The sequence below is a fragment of the Myodes glareolus genome, chromosome X, assembly GCF_982192425.1.
Source record: "Myodes glareolus chromosome X, mMyoGla1.1, whole genome shotgun sequence".
Taxonomy (NCBI): domain Eukaryota; kingdom Metazoa; phylum Chordata; class Mammalia; order Rodentia; family Cricetidae; genus Myodes; species Myodes glareolus.
In genome coordinates this window covers 117,024,070-117,048,891 of record NC_142053.1, presented here as the reverse complement: position 1 = coordinate 117,048,891, position 24,822 = coordinate 117,024,070, and the positions used below count along the sequence as shown (strand labels likewise).

Genomic DNA, 24,822 nt, shown 5'->3' with positions numbered 1-24,822 from the left:
TCCCTGAAAATATGTTGGTTCAGATCACCCAGACATCTATCCTGCTATCCCCAAACAAGAAGAACATTTTATTCTCCTTGTCCCTTGGCAGGATAGTACTGAAGAATGTTCTTCGTTGCCTCTTAGAGTTCCTCAGTTGGATTGTGTCCCTATGCCCATAGTAGTCACCTGCTCCTTAATGTCCCCATTATTGGCTTTGCTCCTTTCCCTGCTTCACTCAAATGCTCCCTCTCTCTACTGGTTGGGGTCACCTCCTCACCTCTGCTTGGAAACACAGCCACCTTCAACATACAGCCAAACACTCCTTCATCCAGAAAGCCGAAGAAGAGATCTCATAGAGCTCTTTCTCCGGTATGCCCTTCTCTCTTTCTCCCTCCTTCTGATAAGCATCGCCTGGGACTGTGTTGATGCTGCACTCCTGTAGCCTCCAGGTCTTTTGCTGCATCCTCAGTGCCAGGCAGGAAAGGAGACTGGCAGGATAATGGGCAGGCTAACAAGAGGAAAACTAACGTATACCTAGAGCCTGCTCCGCACCGGGTCTTTCCGGTGTTTGTAAACATTATCTCATGCACCTTTCTCCCAAACCCTTCATGGTGGGTACCTTTTTCACTCCAGTTTACAGAAGGAAAAACTGTGGATCAAAGGAATTACGCCCTTTGATCAGAGTCACGGGTAGGAAGATCTGGACAGTAAGTGTCTGAAACTGGAGTTAAACCTGACAGTGAAACCTGGGGAGGAAGAGAGGGAACGCTGGGGCCAGCTAAGAGAGATGAATGGCTCCCCAGCTCTAGAATGCAAACACAGTAGTTTCACCCTGGAAGCCTGGGAGATGACTCAGTAGCCCTTGTCAGCAGGGAGAGGTGGGTCTGACACTCTTGTGAGGCCACTGGCCAACTGAAAGAATCCTCAGACTTTAATACATCCAGTTGTCTTGCTAGATGACATTTGTGAGAGTCATTTTCAGTCTACTGGAAGCCCAAATCAGATGGGTCACGACTCCTCTCCATTCCCTGGTTCTTCCTTCCTGGGATGATGCCTTACTTCTTTCTGGTCTTTGAAGGAGGTCTCCTTTTAGGTACAGCTATTCTATTTTCCAGAGGGCGGATGACATAATAGTGAAAGATGGTTATAATTTCATTCCTGCCAAATTGTCTTCACCATTTGGAAACAATTACACATTTGAAACAGCTTGGTGGGCTCATAAGCTATAATCCCCAGCTTTAGAGATCTCCCTGTGCTGCAGACCTTTCTGGTGGTAAATTGCTTTACAATTCCCCTTCTCCAATCCTCGCTGTCTTTCCTCTTACCCTCTCATGCATCACATCGTTCTCCAGTGACCAGGCTTCCCTGCAGGGAAGATGATAATGAAGCAGTAGGTGGCCTGACATGGTGCCACCTGCCGTCTTCTGCTCAGGATTCTCTACTACCAAACCCAGCGCTGCCCTCCTCCCTCTGTCTCCACCTTGTGCCTGTAAAACCGAAACTATGAATTTCACCATGATCAATTTCATGGCTAATTTTACAACTCCCCCCAAATCCTAGCCCTATAGCCAGGTATGGAGACACTTCTGTTGGGCCGTGGTTCTCCCAAGAAGGTAAAATGGTGCCAAGGAATTATAGAGATTCTGAGTAGGTTATGGGAAGTACTGATAGCAGAGAACGCTGCATCCCACTTCATACTTGCCCTCCTGTAAGGAGTCCTTGAAGAGCCTAAGTATCAACACAGGGCAAGCAGAGAGACAAGGAGTGATGGAACGAGATTTGAACAAGGGAAAGCCAGGAGGCAGTCTCCCCAAGTCTCCTTCAACTCTTGTGTGGTGGGCAGGGAATCTAAATAGCCATGATGTTCCTAATGGGTGACTGTGTTGGGAGCCATGGGAAGAGACAAGGTAGCAAAGACTCTGGCATGAAGAACCCAGGCAGAGGCCTGATGAAGGGTACTTGGTGGTACTAGTTAAAGGGAATTTCTCCAAGGTTAGATAAGCTTCTAAGAGAAAAGATCGTGGGCCCACTAGATACAGCCTTCAGCACTGGGTGCCAATTAGATACTGAGTGTGTTAGTTAACTTTTCTTATTGCTGTGACAAAAGACAGAGAGAGGGGGAGGGGCAGGTAGAGGGAGAGAGGGTGGGACCAGGACAAGTTTATTTAGATTCACAGTTTCAGGGTATAGTTCATCATGGCAGGGAATTAATGGCAGCTGGTCCAATTGCACCCACAGTTAAGAAACAGATACGATTGCTTCTATTTGGCTTCCTTTCTCCTTTTTATTTATTCTAAGACCCAGACCTCTAAAATGGTGCTACTTACATTTAAGGTGACTCTTCCTACCTCGATTTACCTGATTTAGAAGCTCACAGACATGCTCAAAGGTTTGGTTTCAAGGTGATTGGAAATCCCATCCAGATGATGGTCAACATTAGCCATGGCGTGGAGGAACCCTCCAGGGTGAAAGAGATCTCTGTAGAGGCTGTTGAGAACTCCAGGCTGAGCAGTAGATGAATTCACAGGCTCTCACTCCCTTTTTCTTGTGTCCCATTCCTAGCCTGCATGCCATCTTGAGTATGAGAAGAGACAGGAGGAAGACAAAGATCTTTCATGTATTCAATTGCCATTTAGCACAAGGGAGATGAAGATACTTTTGTGTGTGTGTGTGTGATGTTGGGGATTGAGCACAGAGTCATGTGGATGATGTGCTTTACAACTGAGCTGTATCCCTGGACCCAACAAAGCTCCTTTCTGTAATCAGATCTCAGGATCCCTTCCCTGTTCTATCTGTGTAATAAAAGCACCCAAACAAGGTAAAGCAATTCCAGACATCAGTGGAAGTTCAGCAGCTCTGTTTATTTGTTCATTGTAGCTACTGTTTCTACAACTCAATTATGTCTATAAACTTTAAGGCATGCTAAAAGTCACACATAGTAAACATTTAGGGGATGTTTATACCATGCTAGGCATTGTTGTGGCCCATTATCATATCCTGACTTGGACTCTTCCTTCTAGTTTCATCTATCTAGGTGCTTGAAGATAAGGATAACATCTTCTATCTCTTGATTGTCCTCCATAGTGTCTAGTATATAATGAGTACCCAGTCAACCCGAGTTAACTGGCTGGAATTGATTTGTGACCATAGACTAAAGCTTAGAGATTTTCTAAGGCATGGACCTTTCTCCACAGCTTATATATCAGCAGTGTTATTGTCTGAATGCAGGGAGTTCCAGTAGAACACATGCTACCCCTCTAAACTTCTGTAGACCTCAGTGAGGAGACTGAACCTTGCCAAGGATTCTTCTTGAAAGATGTGTTTTCCCTCTTCATAGGATGCATGAGCTCACCTGATGGCCCATTGAGATTCTCTAGCAGCCTGACACCTGTGAGTTCCTCCACCCAACCTTAAGGTGTCAGATTCTTAATTCATTGTCCTGGATTTGGGGGTAACCTTGAGTTCTGCCTCGGACATAACACTATTATGAGAATTCTGTGTGATAGCTGGGTTGCTTGTTATCTAAGCCAAGCTCTCAAACTTAGCTATTCCATGGACTCACCCGGGGATTTAAAAAAAAAAAAAGCCTGCCACTTGCATCCACTCCCAAAGATCCTTATGCCATTGGTCTGGGTACGTAGCCTGGGTACTGGGCTTCCTTAATGTGATCCAAGTGATTTTAGCAGGACCTGGAACTACTCATCTCTGTGGTCCCATCTGAAGGATGGCTCCTAGTCACAGTTCCAGTTATGAAAGTGAAAACATTTCAAAGTCTTTTCCTTTAGACTGTAATGGGGACTGAATCCAGGGCTTTGATCACGCTAAACAAACGCTCTACCACTGCTCTATGTCCCCAGTCCCAAAGCCACACGTAGCAGGATTTCTTGGACCAATCGCCCCCAAATCATGACACGGAGACTTATTATTAGTTGTGAGTGCTCAGCCTTAGCTTAGGCTTATCCCACTAACTCTTATAACTTATTTTAACCTGTTTCTCTTCACCTATGTTTTCCCTTGGGACTTTTTACTTTTATTTTATTCTCCATGCCCACTTTCCTGTTTTCTCCATGTCTGACTGACCCCTGTCATCTCCCTCTCTTTCTCCATCATCCTCTCTGGAGCCTAGATTCCTCCTTCTACGTATTCTCTATATCTGCCAATCCTGCCTATCCCTCTACTGCCTAGCTATTGGCCATTCAGCTTTTTATTATACCAATCAGGTGCCTTAGATAGGCAACACATCATAGTTAAACAAATACTCTGTTCTGCAACAGCCATATAATTTTTAAAAATAAAGGTTATTTTTAACATGAGCAAATTTTAAAGACTTGTAAAATTACAGAGAGGTCAACAAATCTCTTAGTTTCAAAACTGGTTAAAAAAAATTCTAGAGTGACTCTTGCTGGCTGGCAAATGCCTGGCCCTTTATGGAAGTCCCAGTATCTCTTTGTGTAATTCAGTAGCCATAGTTCATAGTAGTAATGTTGACAACAGTAGCCGCAACAACACGACTGCCTTCTTATAGATCTTAAGATCTTCATGACTTACAAAATACCTTGGCTCATGTTATCTCACCGAGGTAGAGAAACATCTCTCAATCCTCATTTTACAATTGGGAAGATGAGGGCCCAGAAAGAAACAACATCGAGATCTGGAAAGAAGCTCCCCAAAACCCTGGGTGTGCCAGAGTGCCAGAAGTGCTTATTTGGGGCTTGGAAAGTTTGAGTCACTTCCAAGTTGCCACAGTTGGCAAGTGGAGGTGGTAGGACTCTAGAACTTGTGTTCTTCACTGTTTCCCCAGGGTTTACTCACTGAGGCACATGAACGCGGTTTTCATATGACTTTGCCATGATTCATTCTGGGATGGATTTGTAACCCCTCACCCTACAAAGCACTGGGTAAAAATTAAGAAAGGCCCGAAGGAATGAAACCCATAGTTCCACTGGTCTCAGTTACTAGGAATTCAGCCGATGTTCCAGGAAAGCACGTTGGTAAAATGTATCTTGAGAGGGGTTAAACCCTTGGATTCAATTAGCAAGAGATCTCATGTGAGTAAGATCGCAGGCTCATGAAAACAACCCACCGATATATGGTGCAGATGCTTTCCCAATGATGCTATGGCCATCATGTTAAGTCTTTTAAATAGTGTCTTCTTCGGTCCATACCCTTTCTTCTGTTTTTTTTTAATTCAAAGTTCTTTCATGGGACTATAATATTCAGTAGAGCATCAAATGATTTTTAATTTAAGGAGAAAATGACACTATCAGTTGGACAACATGCTTCAAGAAGTAATTTTAAATGGCTTATGATGGTATCACTAATTGGATGGATAAAAATTGGCAAAACAGCTGTATTGCCTTCTGACTACATGGACATTTTTGTTTGCTGTTAATTAGAAATATGTTTTGTCATTAATCAAAACTAGATTCACACTACCATGCAACCAATTCTGTGTTGGTGGGATACAAACAGGAGACAATGAGTTTGATTTACTGAGGAATTTTCATTTTCAAAGTAAAAACTGTTTAAAGTCAGGGCCTTTGCTTTGTTTCTTACTGTAACTTTATCACCTGTTACACAGTAGGCCTTCAACATCTGGGATTTAAAAAGAAAGCAGGACAAATTACCGGCTATTTCTTCAACTTGAACTAGGTAGTGTTCTTATGAATATGCTCACTAACCAAACATTAGAGAATAGGTAAGGTTGTTTCATAGTTAGAATAGAAATCATATAACATGCAAATCATAGAATAAACATCATTATGTTTTGAATATCCTCTATAAATTTCTGACACCATATTATTTTCACAAAGTAAAAATGTCCACTTTTATAGAAAAGGAAACTCCATCCATGGAACACAGAAGAATACAGTCTGAATGAATAGTAATGGCAATGTTTGCTTGGTACTGTTGTGATAAAATGATTTACAAATATAGTTTAATTTCATTCAAAGTACTCAATCCCATTTTGCAAGCAAGTAAATGTTAGGATTGTAATCAAGACAGAGCAGCCAGGCAGTGGTGGCACACACCTTTAACCCCAGCACTCAGGAGGCAGAGGCAGGTAGATCTCTGAGTTCAAGGCCAGGTTGATCTACAGAGTGAGTTTCAGGACAGGTTCCAAAACTACATAGAGAAACCTTGTCTCAAGAAACAAAAACAAATAATAACAACAAAAAGACAGAACCATGATCAAGTCAGTTTCTCTGGGGCACCCAGTCTCTTTGTCATCCTGAAGGATTTCTTAGCATGTATGCTCATTCATACATTGGAAACAAATGGCCATGAGCATTTTAATCATGGAGAGAGGATTAATCAAGACAGAGTCATGGATTGTAAAAATTGCAGCGTTCCAGATCAGATGTTCAAAACCCACGATAAGAGATCTCATGCGAATAAGGGCACAATAACCATTTAAAAAAAGAAAAGAAGAAGAAGAAAAACCACCAAGATAAATTAAGATGCCTTTGCAACAATGTTGTGGCCATGGTGTTTAGTTTTTTACATGGTGTGGTGGTTTGAACGAAAATGGCCCCCAAAGGGAATGGCACTATTTGTTATGGCCTTGTTGGAGGAAGTGTGTCACTGTGGAGGTGACCTTTGAGGTGTCATATATGCTCAAACCATGCCACTTCCTGTTGCCTGTAAGTCAAGATGTAACACTCTCAGCTCCTGCTTCAGCACCATATCTGCCTGCACACCACCGTGCTCCCTGCCATGCTGATAATGGACTGAACCTCTGAAACTGTAAGCCATCACCACCTCAATTAAATGTTTTCCTTTATGAGAGTTTCAGTGGTCATGGTACCTCTTCACAGTAGTAAAAACCCTAACTAAGACACATGATGTCCTGCTTTGCCCATTAGGACAGAAACTACCAGTTTACGAAGACCTTGAAGCATGATAAGGGTCTCCCACGTTTGAATACAGCAGCACGAATTAAGGGTTAAATGTGACATCCAAACAGAGGCAACTACAAAAATGCAGCTTTTCCAACTAAATAGGCTTTTTTTCCCTCTTAAGTGGGAATATCCATAATTTCAACCTTTCTTAGTGGTTTTTACCAGCAAATTCGTTGTCAACAGATCTGGCTCATCACACGGTAGTTACCCTCTTGAGGGTCATGGGGAACTATGGTATGGTGCTTTGCTGGCAACGAAGTTGGGAGAGTGAATCACAAAGAGAGGAGAATTCATATTCAGGCTGAAAAATGAAAGAAATCCTTCCATTCGTACTGATCGCTTGACTTTCGACCTTGTCCCTGTTGTGACAAAGAATCAGAGATTAAAATGGTGGCTAAGGACAATGGTTTTAGCATTAATCTTATTCCATCATTAGTTTAATGGGCATTAATTACTGAATCTCACCCCTTTTAATTTTTTAAAATAGTTTTTAATTGAAATAAAAGTGCATCACTTTCTCCTTTCCCTTTCCTCTCACCAGCTCCTCCTAGGTACTCTCCCTCCATCCCCTCGTATGGCCCCTACTCTCAAGTTGATAGCCTCTTTTTGGTTGTTATTGTTACACACATATATACATATATTGTTGCATATATACATATAACACACACACATACACACACACACAAACATGTAAATACAACCTAATGAGTCTGCTTTTACTGTTTATATATGGTTTCAGTGCTGACCCCTTCGGGGAGGCTGATTCTCCTTCTCCCAGTAGTTACCTGTAGTTCTTTGTCTAGGGGTAGGAGATATTGTCATTGTTCTAATCTTGTATACGCAGCCATTTCTACGAGAGACCGTTTCACGACAAGCAGACCTTTTGGTATTCTGACTCTCATAATCTTTTCTGCTGCTTCTTCCTCAATGTTCCCTGAGTCATAGATAGGATTGTAATGTAGATATAACCAATGAGGCTGGATGTCCCATAATTTCTTGATCTCTATTATATGGCTAGTGTAATTTTCTGTGATGGCCTCCATTTGAAGTAGGGAGAGACTTCTTTGATAAGGGGGAGGTAGCTATATTTATCTGTGGGAATAATGTTAAGATTTAGAATGTAGTAAGGAGTTATGGTGGTCTAGCAAAGGGGTGATAGTAGACTCTTTACTAAGGCCTATGACCTCACTTTCCCTGAGAAGTTAGCAAGGTTTCCAGTACCAGACATGATTCCCCTCCTGATGAATGGGCCTTAAATCCAAGTGGACAGCTGTTGGTTACCACAAACATGGGAGTACCACTTATTGCATCTTTATGTATACATATTTTGCCATTCTGGTCTTGTCCTGGTTCATAGGTGTTGCATCTGGGTAGGACTGTTTAATTGCTTCCCTCCTTTGGTAGCTTGCATAGTGTTTTCTGGTACCATGTAAGCTAGATCACAGGAAGGAGGCTTTCAAGTCAGATCCAGCTCAAATAATTCCTAGTCCCGAGTCCCAACTATATAGTGCGTTCAATAATAAGGGCCTACCCTCAACCGCTGAGAGTCAACCAAGGGTTACATTGATAATCTATGTTGTTTTGGGAGTCACCTGACTGACAATTTGAAGGGAGGTTTCTTGTGCCTGGTATGGGGGTTTTGTTAGTCTATGGTTCTTGTGGGGAGCATTGTCAACCCAAGTGGCTTAATTTCCTTTAAGATAACTCTTGCTGGGTGATGGTGACACACATCTTTAATCCCAGCACTCAGGAGTCAGAGGCAGGGGGATCTCTGAGTTCCACAGCAGCCAGGGCTACACAGAGAAACCCTGTCTCAAAAAGCAAAATAAAACCAAAACCAAACAAACAAACAAAAAATAAAACAACAAAAAACTGACCAAAGAGAAATATCAATCTCTTTTCATGGTTGTCCCCTAGGTGGTGCTGTCCACAGCAAATTTGGACTCTTTACATTGAAGAAAACAGGCCCTCTGTGGATCTGGGTCCCTGTACAACACCCCTCCCCTGACTCCCCCACTCTCAGCTCTCTACTTGATGTTGCTTATTGGATTTTATAAATGGAAAACAAACTTTATGTCTTTAAGCACCTGAGATTTCCGAGTTTATCACTGCTTGCAATAGTTTAACTAATACACCCGATTCTGCCCTTCTAACCAGGATTATTGGTATATTTCATTCTACCACTGAAGGTAGGATAAGGTGAGATAGACATCTTTTCCTCCTAGGGATCGTATTAAAACCCGAATTCACACGCCCTAAGGAAACTGTAGGAGTATGCTATGACCTTTACTGAGATGCCCATTATCCGAACTAGAGCTGTTGGAGTGCAGGAAGATTCAGCAGAGCCAATTTTTTTTTCTGTACCAACCCAGGTCACTGTGATGTTCACAGTATGAGCATAAGGTTAAGAGTTCTGGGCCCTGCTCTTTTGGGGGCCAAATTTTAACCTCTGAGTTTAGCAAAGGACTTAAGCGTTGTGTTTCAGTTTCCTTTCCTATAAAGTGGTAGCTCCTATCTCCCAGAGCGTTGTGACTTCATACATATAAAGCAGATGCCTGTAACGCGCCTGACTCATGGTGAGTGGATACAAGCCATTAGCACTACCGACCAGCACTGTGTAGAAACCTTTTTGTGATGAGGAAGTGTTCTCTATCTGTTGTCTGCGCAGTGCTGTGGCCACCAGCCACATGTGACTGCTAAGCACTTCAACCTTGACTATGGCACTGAAGTTTGTATTGTTTTTAACTAGTTTAAATTGCTCGTAGGAAAAAAAATACAAGTTTATTTGGTACACAACAGACAGAACAGTTCTTCTGGCCACTGCAGAAGAACTACCTGCCTAATTAATTTAAATTTTAATTGTCACATGGGAACTGGTGGCTGCCATGTTGGACAGCACAACTATAAACTATATAATCTAATTGTCATAGAAGTTTTCTGTTTTGAACTCGTTAAGCTGGAGTCAAATCACATAGAACGACTAAGTCAGAATCTCTCTCTCTCTCTCTCTCTCTCTCTCTCTCTCTCTCTCTCTCTCCTTTACCTTTACCGTTCCCGAAGGCATTTGCTACAGGGATTTGACTGAATCAAACTGTGAGCGTGTGAGCGCTGATTGAACCTTCATGAGACTGCTTTCCTCAACAGCTGGCCCTGGAACTTAGCATTAATAGGGTGGGGAGTTGGGGAAGGAGAACAAGAAGAGCTGGAAGCCACAGGGTATGAACTGGAGTGTATGGGAACCAAGTGAACCTCGTGTTAGTGTTGCCTTTTACCTGGGTAATGTGGATGCCCCACAGAAATGTGACCGTTCATCACAAAACTAAACATACATCTGCCTGAGGCACTGCATATCTGAAAGATCCAGGGAAAAGGCCTCATCATAGGCCTCATAGTGCCCCTAATGGTAACCATAGGAGGCTCATGATATTTGTCACTGTGCGTGAGCTACAGAATGGCTGATGCCTTGTGTCTGCTCAGTTCTGGAAGATAAAGGAAAGGTGTGGCCTAGTTGTGGGCAAAGCTAGAGGAAGAGTTAGGCCCTAGAGGATCAACAACACATTTCACCTTCTTTCCCATCATGGTGAAAGCCCACCTAGAATGGCTAACTATTTTCTCCCCAGGAAGTCTCATCAGTTAAGAGCTAAAGTTTTCTTTGGTGATGTCATTATTAATCTTCTAATAAATATATTATGTAATTGAGCAGTGTGATGTGAGACAGTCACAGATCAAGTAAACAAGCGTTGAATGTGCCAAATTAGAAATGCTTTTATTAATCTTTTTGCTTGTGTAGTACAATCTGGAAAGGTGGTCTCTGGAAGACTGTTTGTTGCTCCAAGTTCTGAAAAGCCAATAGAACAGCAAAAAGGATTGTTTTGTTTAGGGCTCCCATATAATAGTGCCTGGGCGTGGTGGCTTGTTTGTAATCATCTCTCTATGGAATAGTAATTCAATCTGGAGGAGTTTCAGTTGGGTAAAAAGTATTCATGCAAGGGGGGCTAGCTGTATCTTTTATAGAGTCGCTGGAAGAGAAAGTCTTGTTTCCATCCAATGTGAGGGATGGTGTGTTGGAAGACTCGTTGGCATTGCCACATCTTTAAGACAGCTAGCTCACATTAGAAAACTTAATGTCTACCACGCTGTCAAACAGCAGAGAGGAACATGAATTCAGCAGCACTCGGATATGCCCTTCCATGACTTGGGTGCAGGTAGTTTATTTGGAAAGTGGTGTCACGGAGTGGAGAGAGGACTTTAAGCAAAGAGGAAGAGTCAGTTGTGGGTACCATATTGAAGTTATCACTCTAGGCAATGGGCTCATAATTGTGGGCTTTTCACATTGATTTGGTATGAATTTGGATGGACAGTTCAGCACACATTGGCAAGATCCGTTACACGATCTCTCTGCTGTGATCGTCAGGCGTAACTACTGATCCATACATCACATTCTGAGTACCAATCATCCAAGAAGTATTCTCAAGCCTTTGTGGGCTCTACCTAGATCAATTTCCCTCATTCTCAGGTCCATTCTTCCCCTTTGATGCTTTGCAGCATAGAGCATAATAACCCCAATATGTGGTAATGAAAAAGAAACTGGAGTGCAAGAGGAAAGGAAAAAGTGTGTGTGTGTGTGTGTGTGTGTGTGTGTGTGTGTGTGTGTCCTTCTCTGATTGATTTACCTATATCCCTAATCATGGATTTGCCTCCTCCCTGATTCCCTTCTCATTGGGTGAACTCGCCCCCATCCCTCCATGGTCTCAGCTTCTGCTTCCTGTTTCTATCTCCACCCTTAGAAGATTGGTCCAGCCCTCTACATTTCCACTATTTCTCTAAGTTAAGTTTCTCCTCTTTATCTACCTGTCATAAGTTTATAACTTGACTCCTGGCTGATAGAGATTTCTTTTTCAGTTAAGTATGTATGCATGTTAAGTATTTTGATGCTAAAACTCAAACTCAGGACCTTGCACATGGTAGGCAAGTGTTCTACTGTGATCAAGATTTCTTAACAATTTTTTTTTAAGTCAAAACAAAGATTTTTTTTTTTTTGCTTTTTCGAGACAGGGTTTCTCTGTGTAACAGATCTAGCTGTCCTGGAATTAGCACTTGTAGACCAGGCTGGCCTCGAACTCACAGAGATCCACCTGCATCTACCTCCCGAGTGCTGGGATTAAAGGTGTGCGCCATCAGACCCAGGTTAATACAGACATTTCGAATAGTTACATGATCCATGACACTGGCCTGGACTTCTGGAGGATAATAGAGAAAAGATCAAGCTGCTTAGCATCCAATTAGAAAACAAGATATATCATATGCTGATGGTTAGAATGCCCCCCACCTCCTGTTGACCTTTGTTTGTCTTTGTGATGTTATGGAGAGGTGGGACATTTGAAAGGTGATCAAGTCATGAGGGCCTCACCCTCTCGAATGTCCCATTGTCATTCTCACGGGAATTATCACTCTTCTTGTCTTGTGAGCCCACTTGCCTTTTCCCCCTATATGATACAACAGGAGGCCCCTCAGCAGATGGAGACTCTCAAATTTTGTATTTTCCAGTCCCCAGAACTATGAACCAAATCAACTTTTACAAAAGATTTATCCATTTTATTTTATGTGTGCTTTGCTTGCATGTATGTATATGCACCAGCGTGCGTCCTTGCTGCCCATGGAGGGTAGGAGCAATGCCAGCCATAGCCAAAGAACACTCCATAGGGCCCGAGAGTCACCATAAAGTCTCACCATCTAAAACTTCCAGTTTTAAAAGGCAAAGTTGACATTTATATTGTGGAAAAGACATTACGGATGCAATTAGCATTAAAGACCATGAGATGTGGAGATTACCAGAGATTGCCCAGATGAACCCAGTCAAATCATGTGAGTTTTTAAGTGACAGGATCATAGCCCATGAGAACTTCCCTACTCTATCCTGTCACTCTGGCTTTGAAGACAGACAAATGTGACAAGAGTCCAGAAACATGACTCTGAGACTTAGAATGACCCTCAGTCTATAGCCGGGAGGAAAATAAGAACCTCAGTCCTACAACTACAAAAAACCAGTTTGCCACTAACCCAAATAGGCAGGAAGTGGATTCACCTCCAGGGCTTCCAGATAGTACTGGAGCTTGTCATCAACTTGATTTTCATCCAGTGGGTTCTGATAACCGATTCATGGCAATTTGTTAGAACAGTAATGCAAGAAGAAACTAACCCACTTACATTTTTGACTTAAATTACTTAACCATTGTTAACAGCAAAACTAAGCTCAAGAATAGATCAAATATCAAAATGATATGGGGTGATGAAGGCTGAGTTCTAGGCTACAGTGAATTGGAGAGGCAATGACTGTGGGACAGTCATATGGCAGTACTGACACCACGCTAGAACCCGTGACACTGGAGTTTGGGAAGTGGTGGCAATCGTATTGAAAACAAGTGCTAAGGAGGCAATATAGGGAAGGAGTCTCCTCCAGCCATGAAGCTATTTTCTTGAATTTTCGATTCTTCAGGCTCTGTTTGGCTTACCATTATAAACTTATTCTCACCATAATTGGAATATATAGACTTTATTTTTAAAAAAATCATCAGAAAAAAATTATCAGAGAGTCATATTAAGTAAATTTTATAGGCAGATTCCAATAATTTTGTTTATGTGCTTAAATCAAGACTTCAATAAATTGGCAACAGTTTAATATTTGCTCTATAGGTTTCCAAAGAAAAAAGTCTGAAAAAAACTTATTTTTTTTCTTTCTTTTTTTACAAAACTTTTGTTTGTTTGTTTGTTTTTGTTTTTTTGGGGGGGTGGGGACAAGGTTTGTCTATAGATTTGGAGCCTGTCCTGGAACTTGCTCTGTAGACCAGGTTGGCCTTGAACTCACAGAGTTCTGCCTGCCTCTGCCTCCTGAGTGCTGGGATTAAAGGTGTGTGCCACCACTGTCCAGCATTTATGAATCTTTTTAACAGTGGAAATATTTTGTCTCCTAAGAGTGGTATGAAGTTCAAATACATGACTAATTGGAAGCGACAACCCCATAATTATGTAAGTGGGAAGTAAATGGGGGCAAACCCTCAAAGAAACCCAGACTAGTACTCAGGAAAACATAAGACATTTAAGACATGTGGGGAAATAGCAATATTGGACCATGAAGGATGATGTAGTTCTGAGACATAGAAAAAGTAAACTGATATCCAAAGGAAAAACAATGCCAAAAGAAAAAGGAAAGGATAACAAATTTTAAATGTCTAGCTTTAGGGCTGGAGAGATGGCTCAGCAGTTAAAAACACTGGCTGTTCTTCCAAAAGACCTGGGTTCGATTCCTAGAACCCACATGTTTGCTCATAATCAATCTGCAAGTCTAGTTTCAGGGTACCAGACACCCTTTTCTTGCCTCCATAGGCTCACTGTCTGAGTTTGGCTGAAGCTCATTGTTTGGGCGAGGCTGACTGGCCAGTGAGCTTCCAGGATCTTTCTACCTGTCTGCCCCATAACCCTGGAGTTGCAGCCACATCTGACCATGCTCGATTTTGATGTGGATGCTGGGAACCGAATTAGGTCTTGTAGTACAGCATGTTTTGTTAACCACTGAGCCATTCCTCCAGTCCCAGGCATGTATTGCTTTCCTGCACAGAAAAAAAATAAAACTGCTTTTCTTTAAAGGGATCTGAGCATTTTCCCAAAATAAATAACTCAGCAGTTCTTGTATTTTATTCACCCAAAGGTGGCTGATCTAGTTCAACTCAGAAGAAAGAGATGGCTTAATAGGTCAAAAAGTTTGTGCTAAAATATAAGCATGGTTAGTAAACCTTAATTTGTCCAGATGTGCACTTTTCCTATATAGTCAGTGAACATTAAACAACAGCTTAAAGTCTTCGCCATCTCCTAAATTTGAAGTGTACATTACACATTTATACATTATACAACATCATATATAGAACACTATAAATAGTTAAAAGTTGGGACCATGGGGGGATGGTTTAGTGTGTAAGAGTGCTTTCTGTGAAAGCAAGAGAACCTGAGTTCAAATCCCCAGAACCCACATAGAAATCCAGCACAGCATGTGCCTATAGGCCCAGTGTTGGGAAGCAAAGACAAGTAGATGCCAGGAGCTCACTGGCTAATCAGCCTAGCCCAAACAATGAGCTTCAGATTCAGTGAAGAACCCTGTCTCTAAATACATGGATGGATGGATGGATGGATGGATGAATGGATGGATGGATGGATGGATGATAAAGTGGAGTTGGATAGAAGACACAAGATATTCTCCTCTGTCTTCTGCATAAACTTGCATGGGTGCCTACATGCACATGTGTGTATTACACACACACACACACACACACACACACACACACGAGCTAAAAACTGGGAATATTACTTCACTAAAAGCTGTGTTCGTAGAGAATTAAAAAGAAGCGCTGAAACAGGGTGTGGGACATAATTGTAAAATAACATGCTGCCCTCTTTTGGTAGTCATTTGGTTTGCATTCATTGCCATTAAAAATGCTAATCACCTACAAATATATGAACAAACCAAACTAATGCTAAATCACCTTTTTCCTTGACAGAAAACGCTGGTAATTCCAGTTTGCTATCACCATCTGGTAAGAGTTCTTTTATGGCTTTGGGGAATCTCAGGAAAACGATACTCTTGAAGTTCTCCATTCAGTATGACACATGGTCAGATACAGTAAAACTGTTTTCCTCTAAGACGCTTGGTTAAATTAATTGTCATTAAACATGCACCTACAAGACCAAGAGCAGACAGGCATATTGATTCTTCCATAGTGCCTAACCAAGCTCTCTAGGGACTACAGACTTCACTGGGTAGCGGTTTAAGGGCTTTGGCTATGGTCAGTATTCTAGCTCACAAGTCCGAGCAGCATCAAGAACTTAAATGCACCAAGATTTATTGTATTTACAAGGTGACCTGTTCTCTTCAATCCACTCCTTCAGTACCTTCACTTAGAGAATATCTTTCCAGAGTCTTCTAGGAACTTAGCACACATGACGATGGGAAGGTAAATAAACTAAAGAGAAATGTGTAACTAGAACCTATGAGAACAGAGCCCAGTACTCTGATATGAGACTAAGCTAGCATCCTAGTGTCCATGGTGAGAGAACAGAGCCCAGGGCTGCTGAATAACTCGTCTGAGTGCTCACAGCTTCTTGCTGCACATCACACAGAGGTAGTGTGTGACTTCTTTGCATCCTACCTGTCTTCTTTCTGATATACCACATGTCCTAGGGTTGTCAATCAGTTGGTATTCCATCATTAGGACTATGAAAATGAACTTGTTGTTCATTCAACCATCTGAATCAAATAATAATTGCAACAGTCTCTTATGCATGCGCTACCATGCCTGAAGTCTTCAGACATCTCATTCCTCTCCAGGCCTCCAGTATAGGACTCAGTATGTTCATGTTATAGATGTGGAAACAGGCTCAGCAGGGGAAACTTAATCATGTTAACACATTCTCTGGAGCCAGTCTGTATGAATTAAGCAAGCCACCACCCTCCCACCTCCACCACTAGCTTAGATTCAGGGCAAATTCCTTAACATTTCTGTGCCTCGGTTTCTTCCTCTGCAATTCAAGGAGAACAACAGTATCTGCTTTATGGGATATTTGAAGATGAAACAAGAGACTCCATGTACCTGCTATAGGGTAAATGAATGACTGTCGGTGTGAGTTGTTATGTTATGGGATAAAGATTCAACCCCTGAACCTTAAGCCACCAAACTTGTCGTTGTCAGTTTGCCCCTTGGTTGTTGAATTCCTAGGTTCAGCATGCTAGTGTATTTTTCTTCTAGAACAGCAGTTCTCAACCTGTGAGTCGAGACTCTTTAGGGGGTTGAATGACCCTTTCACAGGGGTCACCAAAGACCATCAGAAAACACAGATGTTTACATGATGATTCATAACAGTAGCAAAATTACGGTAATGAAGTAACAACAAGAATCATTTTGTATTTAAAGGAGGTCACCACAACACGAGGAACTGTATTAAAGAGTCACGGTGTTAGGAATGTTGAGAACAACTGTTTTAGTAGAAGAGCTTTTGGCAAATGCAATCATAGCAAAGTCTGCAAAACCCTGTTTGTATAGAATGCTGAGTTCTAGTCATAACTTGGGCTCTGGGTGCCCTGGGAATAACATAAGAGCCAGTGTATGTCAAGGGAGGAAGACAGCTGGGCCCTCGGACCTCTTCTTTGAATTGTGTCCCCATTGACACATTAAAAACTGGCTATGGCCGATTATTTTGTTCTACCCCATAAACACCCTTTGGCTTGAATTGCCTAGGCCCAGTCTTTTTCCTCAAGAAAGATCTTGGCAAGTGTTTAAAAGAATAAATATAGTAAGTGACAAAATATGAAAGCAATAATATGGGATAGACAGGGTGTGGGTGTGTTCAGCCAACCCATGAGCATTTTGAGAAAGGCCAGCCAAGTGCTTTGTCCATACCAGCTGAAAAGCAAGCTCTCTACTGGAAGACATATTTCAGTTGTGAAGTGTTTGTGATTCTCTCCATGTTTAGGTCGAGATAAAAACCATCGACTCTCTTAAATATTTAAACATGTGAAATGTGTGTGGTAGACTGACTTCCTAGCGTAAGAGGAGTCACTCCACAAGAAATTTAGAGCTTGATTTATTGACTTTATAGCAGCCACATTTCAAAATGGCTTGCCAAGAAATGGGATAAAATATTAGAGAATATATATATTCTAATATATAATATTAGAGAATATATATGTACACACACACACATATAATAAATATACCATGGGAAGACTTGGCAGTTTACAGGAATCATTATAGTAGTGTGGCGTCTACATGACAACATGTCTATGACAATAGTTGAACAAGTTTTCTAGAACTCCTTTGACTGGAAAAATAATGAAACTATCATTTATTTTATTCTGATGTGGCTCCTAACATATTGCCATGGTATTCTAAAGGTGGAGCACACTCCATGATTTTGAGTTTCGTGGCACTTTTTCTATTTTTTATAATTGTATCTCAAGAATTACTACTTCTTAAAATTTCATAAATAATTGTTTCAAGCCAGGGCTATGCATTGAAACCTTGGCTCAAAAGAAATATAATTGTTTCAAAGTATTCACTTCTTTTTTCTCTCTCTGCAGCTGAATCATCTCTTGTCAGTCTTGTCCCCTACTCCAATGGTACACCAGGCAAGATTTTGAAAATCTTTAAGCCTAGATGTAGTCCAATTTGTTAAGTTTTTGTTTTAATTATTCCTTTGTCTTCTTCTCCTTGGGAAAAAAAAGAGGTAGAAACTCCAAGCCTCAATGGTAAGAATGTTTCTGAAGTAAGGGAAAATTGATAACCCTTCATACGAATAGAAGTATAATGAGTGGTAATAAAGATTTCTATCTCTGAATTATATCTGGGGACACTAAGTAATCCCATATAAACCAACACTCCAAAATTTAAAGCCTGCCAGCATGTGACAGTAACCATTCTGGTTAACTGATAAAATGTCTGATCATGGAAGGAAAATAAAAAAGAATCCCTCTCCCACTGTAACTATTCTAGGAAAATTCTAGAGACATTGATCACACTCTAAGTACTCCATTTCATTTGATCTCGAACACAATGCCAGCACACTTGACATGACGTATTATTTAACTGTGGGAAGCACATCCAATGACTTCAATATGTTCAGCATGAATTTGGAGGACAGGGCGTTCAAAGGCAAGTCTCTTTATGGGTGATTTTTATCAATGTTTAAATAGCATGAAATGGGCAACAAAAAAATTCTGGCTCTTCATCATGTTAGAGAAAAGGACAAAGAACCTCACTATATCCCAGGGAGGTAGGTGGAGCGGGACATTCTGTTCTCTCCCCTCTGAGGGGAAACAGTTTTCTATCTTATTTTGGTCAAACCACAACACTTCTCAGAATCTCTTGGTTAAAATAAAATTCAACCCTGTGGTTGGTGGTTAGGGAGCTAAATAATCATAGATGTATCTTACACTGATTGAAACTGATTAAATTCATAATTCGCCCAATGCAAAAAAACCAACAGTTGTCCGATCTGTGTGTAATTACTTCATGCAGTGAAAAGATTATCTTCAGTTTAGCTTTGGCAGAAGTGTTTTTATTGTGTTGTGTGTCATGTGGGGGATATATGGATGTGTTTTAGGCATGGCAGTGCATTGTGTTTGTTTAGTTGTTTGTTTGCTTGCTTGCTTGTTGAGATGAGGTCTCACTATGTAGCCCAGGCTGACCTCAAACTTATAGTTCTTTGGCCTTGGCTTATAATTGTTAAAAATGAAGGCATGTGCCACATCCAATTTTTCCTAAAATTTCATCTCTAATAATAAATTCTAGAATTATTTTCATTTAAAGAAATACCTGTAGAAACCATTTTAATTGGATTTCTTTTATCAAATAGGATCGAAATGAAATCCTCCTAAAGGCTGATAATACCTAAGAACTCTAAACTTAAACTAGCACTATTTGACTTTTTTGTAAGAATGTGCCACTGGTAAAACCACTAGGTATCCCCAGGGCTATTAAAGTTGTTATTCATGTTGTAAATTTTATATCCGTAAGGGATTTCTCATTAACATAGAGAGAAGAAGACAACTTTTTATTTCTTAACATTTTTATTAATTTGGGGAGAATTCCATATAATATATTTTGATCAGAGTCACCCTCCACTCTCCTCACTAGCTCCTTGCAGGTCCACTGTCCCTTCTCTATCCAATCCCAACTTCGTGTCCTCTTTTTAAAAATTTAATAACCCATCAACTCCAATTTGTGCTGCCCATATACTCTTGAATATGGAGCCATCCGCTGAAGGGTGGTCAACCCTTAAAGCTGACTCTCTGTCTGTAACATGAGGGGCCGGCTTGTTGGGGTTTCTGTCCCGCCCGGTACCCCACAACCGGCAAGTCCCAGAGAAAAATCAATCACACAGAGATCTCTATAAGTTAAAAAGCTGATTGGCCCATTTGGTCAGGCTTCTTGTTAACTCTCATAGCTTATATTAACCCATTATTCTGATCTATGTTAGCCATATGGCTTGGTAACTTTTTCAGCTGGGCAGGTTACATGTTGCTTCTCTGGTGGTCTGCGCAGGAGTGGCAGAGGGAGCTTCCTGCTTTCCAGAATATTCCTGTTCTCATGGCCCCACCTCTACTTCCTGTCTGGTTGACCCACCTATACTTCCTGCCTGGCCAATCAGCGTTTTATTAAAATACATAATTGACAGAATACAGATAATTCTCCCACACCATCTGTCTTCCCAAAAGCATCACCTGTCCATAGCTCTTCAATTAGGGGTAGTGGAATCTCATGAGCCCTTCTCATTCCATGCTAGAATGTTAACTGGACTGATCTTCACAGGTAGCCAGAGCTGTGTGAGTCCGTGGGTGCAGTCCTATCATGTCCCAGAAGACACTGCTTCACTCTTGATCTTTGGCTCTTACAATCTTTTCATCCCCTATTCTGCAATGCGACAAAAATACTAACATAAATGGGTATAGTTGACTCTAATAAATATTGGAGTGTTGCCACGTGCTACACACATAACAGACATTCAGAAAGTGCCTTCTCAAAGAATAAAAGTGTCTTCAAAATTATCTTGGGGCTGAAGAACAGAGAATGGGTATGGGGATGTTGTGTTGACTAGTACCAGTTAGATTTTGCAAAAGTCTAACTTCTAGATTTCGGGGAAATTGAAGTGTTTAAAGAATCTGCCAGTAATTATTCTGTTTGTTATTACTTTAGATGCTGCTTCAGAAGTGTTGTCGACTTTAAACAAAACAGGTAATTTCAAATTACTTTCGGGTGCCATAGCTTGTCTTCTATGGCTTCTTAAGTTCTTTGTCTGTTGAGGCTGATGGATTAGTAAAGGAACAAGTTTTTGTTCCTTTGCTTCTTTCCCTAGGTGTCCAGCCTTTGAATGAGTGCTCTTTGACTCTGTCATTGAGCTATCATGACCACATGATATCATGTCACCACACTCCTAAATTTTCTATTCTGGCCATATCATGCTGCTTAAAAATAACATTTATTGTTTTTTAGTATCACAACAACACCTATTAGCTCATAAAATGCAGAATATAGGGAAATACAAAGAAGAAAATAGAAATCATCTTTAGAATTACTTTACTAAGACTATTATTGTTAGTAATTTGGTACATTTTCAGTTTTGATCATATATATGTGTGTATTATATACATTCATTTGCAATCACATATATACATATATATACTTACCCCATGTTTATAGCTTTTTCAGACTATTCATAACTTACAAAGATTTTATACTTCTCTTTTAACTTAATATTAAATTGTAAGTATTTGTCATTGTCTCTTGCTATTAATGACTTGATGCTATTCCATTGTGTGCCATATGTTAAACATTAAAGTTGTTTGTATTCTTTTAATAGAAGTTGTTGCAATGAACATCCTGATGCCAACATCTTTGCATTCATCCCAGATTTCTATAGGATACATTCCATGGATTGGAAATAATGGGTCAGCAGTATGAATATTTTAAGTCCCTTGAGAACTACTGCCTATTTACCTTCTATGAAAATTGTACCCTGCCTCATCCTGCCAGAAATGGATGAAAATGGCCATATCACTGTACCTTTGCTGAGACTACATTATATATTATTAAATATTCTTCTTGATTCTTTATGTTTTTTTTCATTCTTGATTATTAGGGAAGTTAAATACTTTTCGGAATTTAACTATAAAAATACAAGTTTATTTCACACTTGTGCTTCGTTTTCTATGGAAAGAAAAACAGCAAGGCAAACAAACTAATGTATAAAGGGTTATTGATGACCGTGCAAAGTGGTATCCACCTCTGTAATTACCACCAGCCATTGTCCATGAATCACACCCTGAAGTGAACTCAATCAATAACAAGCATACAAAAGTTTATGAAACTGTCCCTATAATATTGTTTATTCTTCAGGGTATCTCCAAACTCTGGACTTAGTCTTTCCTTCATAATTTGCCTATCTTCTCCAGAACACAGACTTTCCCTGCAAAGTTGTACCCTGAATGCAGCCTCTTATAGTTGGCAATCCTTCAAATTTCTGAACCTGAATCTCCATCATCTGGGGATACAGAGTGGACTTTGTCTGCAAATGTGTTTGGAAAGATATTCCTAAGGCTTGGCTCTTCAGAGGACATTAATATTTGCCCGTGAGCCCCTAACTTGAACAATCCTTGTTCTACTATGAGCTTGTTACGTAACAGTTGTTGGATGGTCTTGACTTCTGAGAGTAGGTTTATCTGCCAGTATAGTGAGGATAGTACTGCATTACCCCTAAAGAAGGAATCAGGATTCTTGAGTGTAAACTATAGTAGCAATGTTTTGATTCAGCATGTACTGATTCACACTGCCTTTCATTTCTGAGCCACCTGTTCTTTACAATCTGAAGGCCCTGTTTCTCTCTTAGTTCTACCCACCTGTATTATAAATTCACATTTGTTGGTCCAGAAGTCATGCCTGGAAATTGAAGTCGAATTACACAAGAAGTGGGATGTGTAATGGGTATGATCTAACTGGGTAAACATGCGACTCCAACTCTCAGACCCACCCTAGACCAATGCTGCATGTTCTGTGAATGAGAGTCCCGTTCATTCTGCTGCTGAGATGACTGATGGGGTCTTCAAGATGTCAACAGTGGTGTGCTTTTCTTAGCGCTTCACAAAAAAAGGATACTCATGGCAAATTGTTTTTTTAAGCAACAATTCTGCTCTAATATTTAAATTGCTTCTTTGCAGAAAAAACTAAAATCACTATAGTAAAAACCTCCAATGCATCAGGTATGACTTATTATCAATATCAAGACTTTTCTTTTTATAACTGAAGTAAAACTAAAGAAATGGCTGGTATTTGTTATTTCTTTGTCTTTTTTCTTACTTTCTAAAAATAAAATCTGTTCTTATTGAATAGATATGTATTCACTGGGTGCCTAAAATTGTAGTAGATGTTTTGGGCTGTGTAGTAGTGATCAGACACTGGTGCCTACCCTCAAGAATCTTTTTGTCAAAGGGTAAAACATAGGAAACAAACAGTTAACTGACAAGAACATTCATGCAGATATAGTCAAGGATTCTATCAGGATGTTTGTTTAGGTCCTAAGGATTGAACACAGGCCCTGGCTCATGATAGAATGGTGTATTCTATCACCAAAGCTACATCCCAGATATTTGTGACATGATTAAGATATGTAGGCAATAGAGGGGTTAGTAACAATGAGATTCTCCACAAGATATAATATAAAAAAAATGAAAAGATGCAACATTTTTAAATGAAGAAATGATGTGTTTTTAAGTGTCCAGTGCAAGTCCAGGCACACAAGATGTGTCTAACAAAGGCTCTTCATTGACTTCAATAGGAAAATCTGATTTACTGCCTGTTTTCTGTAAATAGAATTTTATTGACACCCCCCCCCCCGCCTCTTCGTTTAAATTATTTTCAGTGGCTACTTTTTTGCTACATCGAATTGGGTTGTTGCAGCAGAAACCATCTAGCTCACAAAACCTAAAATATTTATTATCTGACCATGCTCAGATAAAGTTAGTCTCGGTCAGGATTTAAAGAATTATCGGTGGTCACATACTGGGGGAGGGGTGGGAATTGTAGGTAGCAGTTCTAGAAATGGGAAAGAAAATTCTCACCGAGAAAGAGCAGCAAGAGAACTGCTGAAAGGGCAGCAATGGAGGTGCAGGTAAAGTCTGGAGAAGAGTGACAAGCTTAGCAAGCAAGAGAGGAGCGGTCTAAAGGCCACGGAGAGCATTCCTACCTGCCGCCTATAAGTTTATAACATGTACAGTGTGACAGTCAGTTGTTCGCAGAATCTAAATTCAACTGAAGCTTGCCACTCAAGCACCAATAAATCATTCTGACAGAAACCATATCACGGGCACTAAGTCAAATTACAATTTTCATTTGCATCCAAACTAATTTCTCTCACAGGAACAAAGTCATAACACGCAATGGAAATAAACTTGCATTTGGGCATTGAATATATAATTCTGACCAAAGAAGACATAACAAGGAGACAAAATATTGTTTAACACATAATCTTTTTAATTATCTTTGTTCCTTCACTAGTTTACTTAGAACCTCAACAGCATTTGCCTTCCCCACCCTCCCATTTTCTGTGGATTTCTTCCATGGCAACAGAAAGATACAATTATTGAATGGAAACTTGAGCTCTTTTCAAATAAAACCAAAAGATGCACTTCTTTCACAAAGGAGAAAGTGTTTCTCGGGTTGATCTGCTTTTAACATGGCTCATTTCATCTCCCTTTCATCTCTTCCTCCTTTGTGTGTTTGTGTGGCCCGATGGCCTGTCCACCACACAACCTTTTTATTTCTAGTGGGTTGGTATCACCCACTAGATTGTAAATGCCACCATGCCACCCTTTTATTTCCTGACTGGTGTAAGCTCCTTTTATTTCCTTACCAGAGTATAAGCTCCTTGAGGGCAGGGTCTGTATGAGTGACCTCTCAAGACCCAGAAAGTATAGTAAGTGTTCAGCAAATATCCTTTGACTTCTGTAACTTTTGTTCACGAAGTCAAAGTAGAAACATTACTATTATGTCTAATGTGCACTTGTAGAACACTCTGTATGAGCTAAGACCACCATTAGAGACTTCTAGGAGTTTTCCTACTTTGGAAGGGAAGAACGGCCCACGATTCAGGACTAGCTCACTTAAATTCTCTATACATGATTTGTTTCCATGGTTCGCTACTTAAATTTGACAGGAGGAGAATTAATTAAAAAGGTGACAAAGAACTTTCAGAGAACGGTTGATGGTCAGACAGCGGTATGCCAAGGAGTGGTAGAGTCACAGCTCATAGCTGCTCATCTAAGCAAGAACACATTCTGTTATTCTTGGTGTAATCTATCCAGCCAATTCTGCTCAGCTTGTTCATACTTTTGGTCTGCATT

The 24,822-nt window shown here is 40.6% G+C and overlaps 1 protein-coding gene across 12 annotated transcripts in view; it reads left to right on the top strand.

The window, feature by feature from the left end:
- Window positions 1-24,822, top strand: part of Adgrg2 (adhesion G protein-coupled receptor G2) — a 122,468-nt gene that overhangs the window by 62,510 nt on the left and 35,136 nt on the right. For 4 of the 12 annotated variants that reach the window (XM_087902633.1, XM_087902634.1, XM_087902638.1 and 1 more), the window contains 4 exons: window positions 15,434-15,469; window positions 18,010-18,057; window positions 20,624-20,662; window positions 22,642-22,683. In XM_087902633.1, the coding sequence (XP_087758759.1) occupies window positions 15,434-15,469; window positions 18,010-18,057; window positions 20,624-20,662; window positions 22,642-22,683 (165 nt within the window). The remainder of the gene's footprint in view (window positions 1-15,433; window positions 15,470-18,009; window positions 18,058-20,623; window positions 20,663-22,641; window positions 22,684-24,822) is intronic. The other 8 variants (XM_087902635.1, XM_085685068.2, XM_085685064.2 and 5 more) reach the window with 7 other exon arrangements.